The sequence below is a fragment of the Rhinolophus sinicus genome, linkage group LG01 (assembly GCF_036562045.2).
Source record: "Rhinolophus sinicus isolate RSC01 linkage group LG01, ASM3656204v1, whole genome shotgun sequence".
In the NCBI taxonomy this organism is placed as follows: Eukaryota; Metazoa; Chordata; class Mammalia; order Chiroptera; family Rhinolophidae; genus Rhinolophus; species Rhinolophus sinicus.
Genome location: NC_133751.1, coordinates 126623017 through 126636724, shown reverse-complemented (window position 1 = coordinate 126636724; position 13708 = coordinate 126623017). Strand labels below are relative to the sequence as shown.

Here is a 13708-nt window from a genome sequence, read left to right as displayed (position 1 = left end):
AGCAAGTTTCTCAAGTCAGAGAGGCAGTCAACTTTAAAGGGGGGTGAAGTCTCCTTTCTGGAGATAGAATATTACTTGTACTTTTCAAATGATAGACCTCTTTTTCTGCTACACAAGATCGTAAACGCCTTTTAGTCTGTTCTCAATCCAAGTACCAGATAGCACATCTTCAAGCATGTCCATATTCTTTTAGAAAATCTCAAATATTTTTTCTTTAGGAAAATTTGGAAACCTTCTATAGATATCTGTCAGTAATAAAACAGAGTTGAAATACTAAATATTTCAGACTTTTCACTAATCAGACTGGCCTTTGCCCTAAAAACTGTCTTAACTTGCTGAAATAGCATTTCCAAAGAATACTTGCAGGTGGAAATGCCAACAGGGAGGTCTGCTAGCACACCACTACAGAGGAAAGACTTACTTACGAGGTTAAACTACTACCGTGCTGATCTTTTTGGCCAAATGAAAGAATCGTTTCAAGACGAGGACCCTGTTATTCCAGAAAGAAATTTCACGTGGTACATAAGAGCCTTCATCCTCTTCCCTTGCCTCCTTGTTCTGTGCCATTTCCCTCCCTTTTAATGTTCCAATTTTCTTTATTTAGTAGATGAGGACAGTTGGGTTCACAATTTACCCTATTAATAGGAGGTAGAGTCAGGATTTTAACCCAGGTCAATTTGTCTTCAAAACTTGTGGCTCCTTCCTGCTTAGCACATCACAAGGTATACCGAGGTGCCCCTGAGGAAGAGGACTGACCTGGGGGACTCCCCAGCCCTGTGGATTATCTGGGATCTCCTTGCATATGTTATGCTTCCCGGGTGATACACACACTATGATGAAGGACATTCTGCATAGGACCCCCTGAGCAAGCAACCCTAATCCCAACCTCACTGTCCCTCTCCTTTCTTCTAATGCCTTTTCTTTCATCCCTTTTTTGGAGGGAGAGCAAGTCACTGGTTGCTGCATTTGAACTCCGCTCCCGATAAGCGATCCAAATGGCGGACCCGGCTTACCTTCCCTATGACATCTGTTAACAGATTGAGGGCCAGAGGATCATGAACCAAAGAGTCCGTGTAAAAGGAGCCAAGGTATTTCTTTGGGTTGACTGGGTTGTCTTGGGCACACAGATCCGGACGCACGCTGAATCCATGGGAGATTCTTCCTACGGTGAAGGGGAAGGCTCCACCTGCAAGTAAAACCCGTAACTGTAGGGCTGGTTTCTAGTGAAAAGGATTTCTTTGAGTCTTCATGCTGTATACAAAGAGGAGTTACTATCGTCCAGCTGGTTAACAGTATTTACAAGGGACCGACTGGGCTCCAGATGCTAAGAGATGACCCAGAAGAAACAACAGGAACTCATCTAGAAATTCAGATTTGAGGAATTTACCCTAAAGAGAGAAGACAGATGTGTAAAGATATGTAGTCAAAGTTTTTGAATGTAGCGTGGTTAAAACCACAAAATACTGAGGCAGCCTGTCAGTTGGGGAATATCTAAATGATGATGGATACCCATAAAAGGTATTCCCATGTATACAACCATAAAAAATGATGGAGCACTGTACTTACTGACATGGAAAATGTCTCTGTATGTTAGTTAGAAAGAAAAGCAGATTAGAGAACAACCTGGAGAGAGAGAGAGAGAGAGAGAGAGAGAGAACTGAACAACAGTCACAAACTCAATTACTACAGGGGCCAAGCAGGAAATGTAAATGAATGAAATAGGTCTATTTGTAAACAATAGTGACTGGAAGGGACTACTGCAAACTGGAGAGCTTGTGGTTTGAGGAGAGATATTTAAATAACAAACAAAACAAAATAAAGCAAACAGTGTACCAACCGAGCTAAACTTGTCTGCAAAAATGGAATTTGGTCCCTGAACCACCATATACTTTCTGACGAGAACAGCGACTGGTAGGATTTGTGCACTGACCGTGTCCCTCCAAACTGCATGTGTTGAGCCCTAACCCACTGTGTGACTGTATTTGGAGACGGGCCTTTAAGCAGGTAATTAAGGTTAGATGAGGTCTTAAAGTGGAACCCTAATCTGATAGGATTGGTGTCCTCATAAGAACAGGAAGAGATAGCAGAGTGCTCTCTCTCTCTCTCTCTCTCTCTCTCTCTCTCTCTCTCTCTCCCTCTGCATGCACAGAGGAAAGGCCATGTGAGGACACAGTGAGAGGCTGGCCTTCTACAAACTGGGAAGACAGGCCTCACTAGAAACCAACCCTGCCGGCATCTTGACCTTGGAACCCCGGAACTGTGAAAACATTAATTATGGAAGCCACCCAGTCAGTGGTATTTTGTTATGGCAGCCGAGCTGACCAGTACAGATAGGTTCTTACCTCCATGTGCAAAACATACTTTCAGTTTAGGAAACTTCTCAAACACTCCACCCATGATCATGGAGCAAATGGCTGTAGTGGTCTCTGCTGGCATTCCTGAGAGGAAACAGTCACAAGATACAGCGCTTGTCACCTCGAGCAAGATGTTCAGTGATGCTACTGGCTGGGGAACAGCAGCTTGCTGTAATCGTTAGTGCTGAGAAACGTGGGGACCCTGTGCCCCAGCATGGCTTGGTTGTATATTAACTATTACTTTGGCAAGCAGAACAATCTGAGGCTACCTATTTGCCTTACAGGTTGAGTCATCTAATGGCTAAAATAGTCAAGGAGCCAGAGGACCCGGCTTTTGTCCTGACCCACCCCCCCAAGCTCCAGTTTTGGATGCAGGGGGGCAAAAAATGCAATGAGTCTGCGCTGAACCCTAACTCTTCCAATGTTTTGCTTTCTGGCCTTTGACAAGTTATGTGATGCCCCTGAGCCGGTGCTTCTTCACCTGTGAAATGGGAACAGTGTCACCCATCCTGCAAGGCTATTGTAGAGCCATGCAAATGATGATATCGGGAAGGTTCTTGGTCAGAACTTCACAGCGAAGGTGCTCAACAAATATTAGTTGCTTCCCTATGCCTCAATGTGCTCATCTGTGAAATGGGGATCATAATGGTTAGTTCTTGTCACTTGGTAAGTGCTCAATAAATATTAGCTAGTATTATTATTCCTTCCTAATGTTTGCTGCTTCTTAGAGCTGAGGTTGAAAATAACTGGATTACAGTGAATTATTTCAAGTGCTTTGTGCTCCTGGAAGAAGCAGCTGTTCCATGCCGGATGCCTTCACCTCCACGGAGCCAGTCAGGGCTACATTTGCAGATGACTGCTTTTCAGACTATGCTTAAGACATCTGTGAGGCTCCACAGCTGAGCCTGGGATCTTCTGGGGAAGCCTGACTCTGGCTGCCAAATGGGGCTTCCTGGGTGCTCATCCTGCCCCGTTGTTTCATGGAAAGTGACATCCCTGGCTCCCTGGCCTCTTGGGAATTCTAGAAGCCTGATGGATTCATATGCATCTGGGAGTGGGCCGAGCTTCCTGAGACAGGGGGATGGACGACATCACTTCCTGCTGGTCCTATGTGTCTGCTTTCCATTAGTTACTTGGACTATAACCCCACACTCTGTTCTCCATACATGAGCCAAAGTGAATTCTTTACAGTGTAAAGTGGATTGTGACCCTCCCCTCTCAGAATCCTCCAATCCACTAATGAACACCTTTGTATCCAGAACAGAATTTTGAAATTAGCCTGTTTGTTTGTTTATGATCTGTATACTTGTTTATCACCTTTTTCCTCTAACCAGAACATTGGCTTCAGGAGGGCAGAGGTTTTGTCCGTGTCTATATCCTTAGTGCCTAGTACAGGGCCCGACATGCGGATGGAGATCAATACTATATGTGTTGCATAAATGAATGATGAGGTGACCCTGTATGCAAATGCTCTCCTCTGTTTTTCATGTGGGAAGTTGCGATGTAAATAAGTTTGTGGGACCTGTCAAAGTGTTGTGCGAATTAGGATGAGGTTTTCTTTGAAGCTGAAAAGCAGGGGGGCTTCTTAGGTTATCTCTTTCTACTAATTGTTGCTCAACAATTGGGTGGGGGATGGGTAGGAAGCTGCCTTACTAAATACACTGGTCTCCAAAAGCAATACCAGGGCCATAAAATATCAGGACAGAAAGAGAATCCAGACCAGCTCTCTCATTTTATAGAGAAGGAACTGGGCCCAGTAGGTAAAATGACTTGCCACAGGTTATACCGAAAAACAGTGACTAGCTGGAACTGAAATCCAGTTTTTTGACTTTCAGTATATTGCTTCATTTAATGCTTCATGGTGGTTACTTCATAATTACTTGTATTAATTGGGCTGAGGAGAGAATGGATAATGGCCTCCCAAAAGAAAATCCAATGCTGTTCATTTGCGGACCACTTTTCCTTGGGTTTGTAGGTCAGCTGCACCATTTACTTGTGGCCCCAGAATTTTGTATCTGTCTCCATTTCTTCTTCTTATGAGGGATGATAATGAGAGAGTGGAAAGGCCAGATGGAGGTCTTTCCTCTTTCCCTTTCCCTTACCCTCATGTGGAACCATGAATGAATAGACCAGGAGTCAAAGAACAGAAGAGAAGAACAGAGAACAGGAAAACTGAAAGCCTGGGTCATCTATAATGTAGGGCCTCAGACCCTTGAGGGGTGGAAGGTGACCTACTTGTAACTCCAGGGTTCTCATTTGTAAGAGCTGATACTATTATTGGCTTCTAAAAAATCTGTTACACGGCGTGGTTACTTGTTTTGGGAGCCTTTTGGGGAGTGTTGTGAGGTGGTTTTGGAGTCAAACAGACCTGTGTAATTCCATTTTCACTTATTAACTGTGTGACTTGGACAAGTTTCCTAACCACTTGGAGACTCGGTTTCTCCGTCTCTAAAATGGTTATTATAATGTCAGCCTCATAGACTTGTGTGTGGATATGATTAAAATCACGTGAGGTGATGTATTACTCAGCACTTATCTGAGTAAGAGCTCCATAACTCAACAGTCCAATTATTAATTCATTCTTTCTCTCTTTGACATAATAGGGTTGACAGATAACTGGAAAAAACCCAAAGACTTTGTCCTTTTCTCCAGATCCCCAATCTGACACAAACCTACGAGCCAAGGGAGCCAGTATTTGGCCATCCGCCCATCCATTTGCATGTCCCAGGGGTGCACGAACAGGGAACAGTTCAGCTTTTCAGCCGCCTTGAGAGAAGCAATGAGAGAGCAGGTTACTTGGATGAGCCAGCAAACACGGGGTCCTACTCAAATATTTTTGAAGTTGTTCCCTGACATCTATGAGTCATTGATAAACTCTGCTCCTGCTTGGAAAATACAAAGGACGCTTAGATTTAACAAGGGGGTCGGTGGATTTTCCATCAATTACCATTGATGAAGTTAATATATTGTTTGGCAAAACAAGTCACAGGAAACAGCCATCATTCAAGTGTTTCGGCTGAGAGCAAAATGCTTAAGGACCGATCTTGCACCTCTCAGGCGGGGGTAATTTCCCCTGCTGGTTCTTATGTGGTTCACTCTTTCAGAAGGACTGCTCAGATTGTATCTTTAGAGTCAGTGATGGAGTATTCCCTCTTTTCTTCCACTTGGAAGCTTGAAGATGTGGAAATGAGGAGGTGATGTGCTGGGCGCAGGCTGGCCTGACCCAAGCCCTTTGCTCACTGACAGCCTGATACTGGGTGGGGGTTTCTGGGGTCCACAGCTTATCAGAAAGCCTCAGGAGCCCATCCGAGTCCCTGAATAGTCTGATGTGAATTAAATTACGTGAGAAAGGAAAGAGCTCTCAGAGCTTCAGTCAGGCAGGTACTGAGATGAAGGTCATGGGCAGACCTGCTCCGGGGCCTTTTGGGAAATGGAAATACCATCTGGATGAAATAAACTTTATTCAACAAAATGTTTAATTTTAAAAAGTCCCCTCAACAGGCATTGAGTATTAGTGCTTATCAAGCTTCCAAACAGATATTCCTTGGCGCGTTTCTTTTCTATATATACTCAGGTCCTGGAGTGACTCATCTGATCTTTACATATTAATTAGTATATGGGCTAACTAGGCTGATGCGATATGACTTCTGTACATAAGCATTTTTAAAATGGAGAAACAATTCTGGGACAACAGGGGATCTGGGAAGTGGCAGACAAAGGGTAGATTGGAGAAAGAACTTCGAATTCAACAGGTTCTGGGGAGTAGACGAGATATAAACTTTTTAACAGGAGAGGAGTCAATTGGTTTCTGACAGTGGCTGTAGAACATTGGCTTCTTGGCATGGTTTGGGCTTGACAAAGGCATGTGATCATGGTGTCTCAGTGGGATTTGACTCCTCGTGAGGACAAAACTAGATTCTATGGCCTATGATGGTTCATTTCTATGTCAATTGAAATTAACAAATACTTTTGGTCACTTCTGTAGGTGAGGCACTCATTGTAGAGAACGCAAAAAGAAATCACTTATACTTTCAAAATCATAACTCACGTTAACTGAGAACTTCTCATGTGCCAAAGCTATTATAAGAATTTTACAATTATTAGCCAGTTGAATCCCGTGCGAGATGAAGACTTGTATTACTCCCATCTTACAAAGAAGGGAACGAGGGCCGATAGAGGCTAAGTAACTTGCTCAGGTCTTGTGGCTGATAAATGGCAGAAGCCCGCTGTCTGCCACTACCACTCTGTCGGCCTCATCCTTCTCACAAAGTCATTCTTGTGCCTGAAAACTGACCTGAGTGTTATTGTTGGGTCACTCACTAAGAAGGGAGGGAGGTCTAGGAGATAAGGGGGACAACTAGATGCTCTGGAGGTCCAGTCTCACCATGAAATGACAAAGCCGACCTGCTCATGGTAACCCCTCTCATTTGTTTCAGCACTTGACTGACACAAGTTACAGTGTAGTCAGGCTGGCAAGTCTTGCGAACCAAACAAATGTGCTGTCAACCCCAGGACATCACCAGTCAATGGGAGGTTAGGATGCTCTCCTGAAGCCCCCTCAAAAACTCCCACCTCCAAACAGCCTAGTTAGAATGATGGATGGCTCGAGCTAGTCACACTAATGCAAATACTACCCGTTTGGACCCCAACCGGCTGCTGTTCCTTTCTGAGCCCCTTAGTAATTCATAATCCCAATGCCAATGAATAATAAAATGACTTGGAGCTGAAGGTTTGCTCATACTGTGCTGAAACAACTTGGATGCACAGTACATAAATCCTTTTTCAAAGCTCATTAAAGTTTCCAGAAAACGTTCGCCGCATTGGCGAAGCCACTGCAGCCAATAAGCTTCAGGGAGTTCAGTATTTAGAGGAACAGTAAATCTTTCAGGTCATTAGGAGGCAATTTAATAGGCAGTCCCCCTACTGGTGGGCAGTGTCCATAGAAACAAACATGGGAAAATTCTTGCATGTAGTCAAAGCTCAATAGAGATGAAATGAATAAATGATCAGTGATTATAGTGTCTGGTGAGGCTACCAACATCTAATTCATTATTGGAGATTTTGTCTTTACAGTGAAAAATAACAGACACCAATACTATTATAATTCTAGGAGGGAAGGAAAATTTTAAACATGCAGTTGAATGTAGAATTATGCATCTCGAATCCTGATTCTAAGGAAAGCAGGTTTAGTAGGAGAGAGAACAGAAGACAGAGGAAGACTTGTGGAGGGGATGGTGGGACTGTGGAGACTTTACTTGGACACGTCAGGAACACTTGGCACTGAGTTTTTGAAAACATATTTTATTATGCTATATTTCAAATATAGAAAGTTATAAATAATAGTACAATGAACATTCATATAATCACCATCTAATTTCATCAATGTTAACATTTGGATGGCATTTTTTGTTATGTGCATTTATTATACATTTTCAAAATATATGGCTTAAAAAGTATCTTAATTAAGGATTAATTAAATAAATCAAAATTTATGCATATACAGAGAGTGCCCAAAAAATGTACACACATTTTAAGAAAGGAAAAAACTGTATTAAAATTATAATAACATATACCGATAACAAAAGATGAATACAGGTCAGGTATATACATTTTTTTGGCATCCCCCTGGTATTGGAAATTATGCAATTATTTAAAACTCATGCATTAAGAGATGTTTCATTTAGGATGGGACTTCGTAATTAGGATATGAAATCACATGTATAGTAGAATTATGGTTTAATTAAAATATAGATATATGCAGATATATGCAAATAAAAGCAAATGAAATATACTATACCAGTGGTTAATTATAGTTGGGCAGTAGGATTATCACTTATTTTTGTTTTCCTCTTTATACTTTTCTGTATTTTCCACAATTTCTTGAAAATTATTTTATAATTTTGAAAGTATTTTTTTTCCTAAGCAAAAATAAATACTTTTTGTGTGTGTGTGTCATTAACATGGTTTGGTGATGAGGGTAATATTTGGGCTTCCAAATGGAAGAGTAAAAGGAGAGCGTGGGGGAGATAGAAAGAAGAGAGATTTCACTTAGTTAACTCAAGGCTGGCCTCTGAAGCATTTCCACCCATTCCTCTTTTAGTGGAACGGCCCACTCTTTTTGGGGAGCTCTTTCTTCTACATCTCGTATGTCCAGGCATATTTCTCTGTCCCTCCCAGTGAAGTGGTGCAGCGCATTTATCTTCCTCTGTCAGCACCCAGCGCAGTGTCCAGCCTGGCTGCTTGTCCCCTGATAGAGTGCCGCCTACTTACTGCATAGACAGGGAAGAGCTCCTGCGCATTCAGGTCCCATTCATTGATGTGGGAGCCGATCTGGACCCCCGGGAAGCCCAGCTGCTTCACACAGCGCTCCAGCTCCTTGACAGCCAGCTCCGGGGCCTGCATGGGCAACGTCCCCAGACCCACGAACCTCTTGGGGTGTTTCGCCACGGTGGCAGCTAGGTCGTCGTTTAAAAGCTGGCACAGGTCTAAAGTGTCCTGAGGTTTGGCCTGGTGGAAACAGGTAAGGGGAAACCACATTGTTCAAAACCTACTTCTATTTCTCTAGATATTTACCTGAACACCGCCTCCCCTGGGCTAAATCATTTGTCACTGTGAGTGGCTTTACCCCTCAGAAAGCTAAGGCACAGATTGAGATAGGCACTGGCCGCAGGTGACCCAGAAGCCAATCATTGCAAAGCAAACTGCTAGTGTTGCTGATTAATTGGAACAAATGAGGCTATAATCTGAAAGGATGGATACAATTACTGGACTGACTTCCTACCGTGGAGATAGAAAGGATGGGCCGCCCTAACAACTGCAGACAGGAGCTTACAAGATGGCATACCAGGCGCCTCCCCGCCCCCACTCCCTGCTGCATAGGACGCTGGGCCTGGGGACTGACTGACGTCACCATCAGGGCACCTCCTCGTCATGCCTCACTAGGGGATGCCAGGATGCTCATGTACCTTCCCTCTCCCTGTTTGTCCTCCTTCCTGCACTTCCCGTTGGCAGTGACAATCAGTTACCTTAACAAAATTCTGATGCAGATAAAGTTTGCTTTCTGCTCCTTTAACTCTTCCTTCGTTATTTTCTTTCCTTTCAACACCAACCCAACCCACTGCTAGGAATTTGGTACTTCTACAATAATCCCTGTTGTCCAGTCAGAACGATACCCAATCTGATAAATTCAGGCATGTTGAGGTCTTAAGGCATTTTTATTTTAAGCAATGAATCTAATTACAGTGAAGACTGGATCATTAGTACTGGAATTATGAGTACAGGTGGGGAAGTATGTATGAGCAGGTGGTATTTCCATTGCTCCTTAAATCACAATATGAGTGAATATTTGTTTGAGTAGGTGCTTACCACACCCCCAGTTACGTACAAGAGTGTCCTTCCAAGGCTTTCAATCATGCCTGAAACTTTGAGCACTTAAGAATTAACCACCTGGGGAAAGGTAACCAACTCCAGAGCTCCTGTTTTGAATCATATTCTTCCCCTGGGAGAGGCACTATACTCATATTAGGCCATTACTGTTTCCCCCTCAAAATCATTATCATCTCAGAATAAATTGGCTTGTCAATTACTGAATAAGGCACTGCAGGGAGAGGTCATCAGATGGGTAGGTTCTGATGGAGATGAAGGTTGGGTCTAGAATTGTGCTGTCCAGTAGAAATAGAATGCCAGTCACATAGCGACATGAAAGTACTGGCTACCATGCTGGACCATGTGGGTCTAGAGCGAGGACAGAACTAAGAACACAGGGCACACTGGAATATGAGAAGCTGAGGGACCGCACTGATCTCTAAAGGGGAGGAGAAATAGTGGAGGGGGGGACCATGTCTAGACTTGAATCATCTATCTATTTGCTAGGGAGCCAGACATGAGCCTTCACCCACCAAGGAGATGGTTTGAAGTTTCATACTCACCCAGTAGCTAAACATGACAGGAACTGTGGAAAGGGCTTGCATGGTCACTCCTGGACACAGACACAAAGAAAGGCCAAGGTGATGAGAAGAATAGCTTGGACACTCCTTCTGCATTTCCCAGGGCCAAGGCACCTAACAAGTCTCCAACACCCATGCCCTGCTGTCCCTTCCCTCGCCATTCCTCCCTGTGCCCCTTCTCCCAGGCTGTCTGTCCCAGGCCTGCCTCACCTCTCAGCATCAGGTTCTAGGGAGAGGGGTAAAGTCTCGGGAAAAAATGAAATCATTCAAGAAAACCTAATTGACTCCATTTGTCAAGGGTTATTTCTACCCTCCTTCCTGTGAAGTTTTATTTAAGCCAGACATTTCCGCACCAAATTTTTTCAGGGTTCTTCATCTTAGGTCATGCGTGATAGAGTCTACGCATTTCTCAACCACCTTCCCAGCCCTTTTACTTCAGCTCCTAAGTGGGTCTGGTTCCCATTGTCTGGAATGCTTAGTAGAGGACCCTGGATGTGGCTCCACAATCCAGCATCCAGGATGCCTAGAATCTCTTGTCTTCAAGCTCTCGGAGCTGGGCATCAGAAGAGAGGCTGCCAAATGGCGTGTGGCTTGTCTTTCCCTCGTGCTCATATCCCATCCACCTGCAAGTCCTTTGCTCTACTCCAGTTCCTCTCATCTCCCCACATCTCCCCATCCCCCGCCACGACCTGACTCAGGCAACCCGTGTCTCCTACGCAGACAACTGCAAACGCCTCTGAGCTGGTCTCTTACCACCATTCTTGTCCTACAGCTGGTTCTCCACTTGGAAGTAAGAGTAAGGTCTTAACAACTTAGATCAAGTCATTCGCTTGCTGAAAAATTCAAGGACTTTCTATCACACTTAGAGTAAAATCTAGACTTGAACATGATCTATAAGAAAGCACAACATGGCCATCGTACCATGTTTTAGTCTTTGAAATTCTTTAAATTGTGGGAACTGGTTTGCTTTGAAAATATAAGGTAAGGAAAGAAGTTCTTCAAAATCATTAGTGATTCAGCTTTGAAACAAAAATTTCCTAGTTCTCCTCCTTCAAATTTCTGAATTAGTTTTCATGGGAGAGTGTGCTGAGATTACACAATTAACTTTCTTTTTAACTGCTCCCATTTCTCCGCTTTATGTGTCAGTGGGGATATTCTGTGTACTGTGCAATGAGACAAACTATAGAAAGAAATTGGATCCTGAATCTGACTAAGCAGGAAATTGGCATCTTTACTCGGTGAATTTGAATTTTTCCTGTTTTAATTGACTCTATAATAAGTAGATATATACGTTTGAAATTTTTAAAAAACTTAAAAATAATTAAATGCCACTTTTATATTTTTCGATGATATAGCATTCCACTTTAAAACAGGATATACCTAAATAAATAAAAAATTCAATCCACATTCTAAGTGAAAAGTTCCATCTGTCCCCCAGCAAAGCTGGAACAGCCTGGCCTGGTGGAGCAGAGGCGATCAGAAGTTGTCATCACATAAATTGTGTAAAGTGGTCAACAGACTTTAGGGACAGACATGTCTTTTATATCAAAAACAATCATTGGCAGCATTTCTCCTCGAAAGTACCTGTTTGGTCCATTTCTCTAATACGGACTTCTGGATCCCAGCAGTTCTCTTGGACCACTCTGAAGACCTTCCCATCTTTCAGCATCTTTGCCTCTCCCTAGGGCAGAAAACGCACATCAGCAAAAGGCAATGCAAGCTTACTTAGATTAATCCTTCCTTGTATGCTTTGGAATATGGTCTTCCCTAACATTTTTTAGGGGTTTTAATTAATCCTAAAAAAAGTAGAAATCTGTTCGTTTACTGCAACTCAGCTTTTCATCCTCATGCCTTAATATTGGCCTGGAGTTAAAGGGTGTGCTCTGTGGGTGTCAGTGGCTGGACACAGAGAGAACAAGGTCATGGTCATGATTCTTTTGGGGCTGCATGACTGAGGATGGCTGGTCACCTGGCCAATCTGAACCACTGGCTACACGCCCCAAGAGGAAGGCCCAGTGTCTGGGAAACTCCAGATCTATAACATTTTAAAATTGAAAAGGACCTCTGAGATAGACCATCTAGTCCAACCTTCTTGGTTTATAGAGAAGCAACAGATGGATAGTGAGAATAAATGATTTTTCTAACAGAGCAAGGCCCGCTGATACCAACACCTGCAGGAGGAGGTGGGCAATGAAGTGACTCAGTCTAGTGGCATTTGGCAGTTTGGTGCTGAGCTACTGGCTTCCCAGCCATCACGCCTACCTGTGTACACTTCCTTTTAATACTCAAGGAAGGCAGCCAAACTGAAGGGCTGCACAAAGCATGGCAGTGGCCTCCAAATTGGGCTTCTAATTTGTGATCCCTAAAGAAAAGGGAAAAGTTCTGGTCCAGGTCCCTGAAATCAGACTGCTCAGGTTCAAATCCCCATTCTATCACTTACTGTGTGGCCTTAAGCAAGTTAAAAAACATCTCTGACCTTCAGTTTGCTCATCTTTAAAATAGAATTAATAATATGACTTAGCTTAAATATATATATATATATATATATATATATATATATATATATATACACATATATATATATGTATACATATATATAGTGCCAAAAAATGTATACACATTTTAAGAAAGGAAAAATTTAACATTGTAATACTCAATATATACCAATAACAAAAGATGAATACAAGTCACATTTGACTTCTGCAATTACCAGAGGTGCTCAAAGTGGTTACCATCAGCATTCAGACACTTCTGCTTATGGCGAACTACTGCTTGAGCAATGTTGACCAAAGTGTCCACTTGTATACATTTTTTGGCACCCACGGTGTATATGTGTGTGTGTGTGTGTGTGTGTGTGTGTGTGTGTATGTGTATGTATATATAGAGAGACCAAAAAATGGGTACACATTTTAAGAAAGGAAAAAACTGTATTAAAATTGTAATACAATAACTGCCGCTAGCATTCATTTGATTAATGCCATCTTTTGAGCAAACGTCATACAACACATTGCTACCATAATTCAACTTCAAAAAGTAATACGCAGATAACATCTCTTAAAATATGTACATTTTTTTGGCACCTCCAGTATATATGATTTCCCATGAGCGGTCCTGTGAGCATGAAATGGGATAATTCATATAAAGTACTTAGTGGAGTACCTGACTCATGTTAAGTGTCGGAGTATTATTTATTACTGATGATGGCCTAATAGAGACTAGGCTGGCTCCTGAGGTTTCCCTGCTTTAAGGGGACACCACCTCTGGTGATGCTTCAGGGTCTCAGGATGGCCTTTGAGCCCTACATGATGGCCACGTGGTCATCAAAGGCCCTGAGCTCTGCTTGGCGAAGTCCTCTGCCCTCCTCCTCTTCCTCTTGGTTTGATCATGAGTTGTACCTAGGCCTTGCTG

General features: G+C 43.0%; 1 protein-coding gene across 2 annotated transcripts in view; it reads right to left on the bottom strand.

The window, feature by feature from the left end:
* ACMSD (aminocarboxymuconate semialdehyde decarboxylase) overlaps positions 1-13708 on the bottom strand; it is a 52261-nt gene that overhangs the window by 22603 nt on the left and 15950 nt on the right. For both annotated transcript variants that reach the window (XM_019731143.2, XM_019731142.2), the window contains 6 exons: positions 11885-11981; positions 10283-10332; positions 8625-8861; positions 5027-5120; positions 2343-2438; positions 1014-1186 (listed from right to left, as the gene is read on the bottom strand). In XM_019731143.2, coding sequence (XP_019586702.2) covers positions 1014-1186; positions 2343-2438; positions 5027-5120; positions 8625-8861; positions 10283-10332; positions 11885-11981 — 747 coding nt within the window. The remainder of the gene's footprint in view (positions 1-1013; positions 1187-2342; positions 2439-5026; positions 5121-8624; positions 8862-10282; positions 10333-11884; positions 11982-13708) is intronic.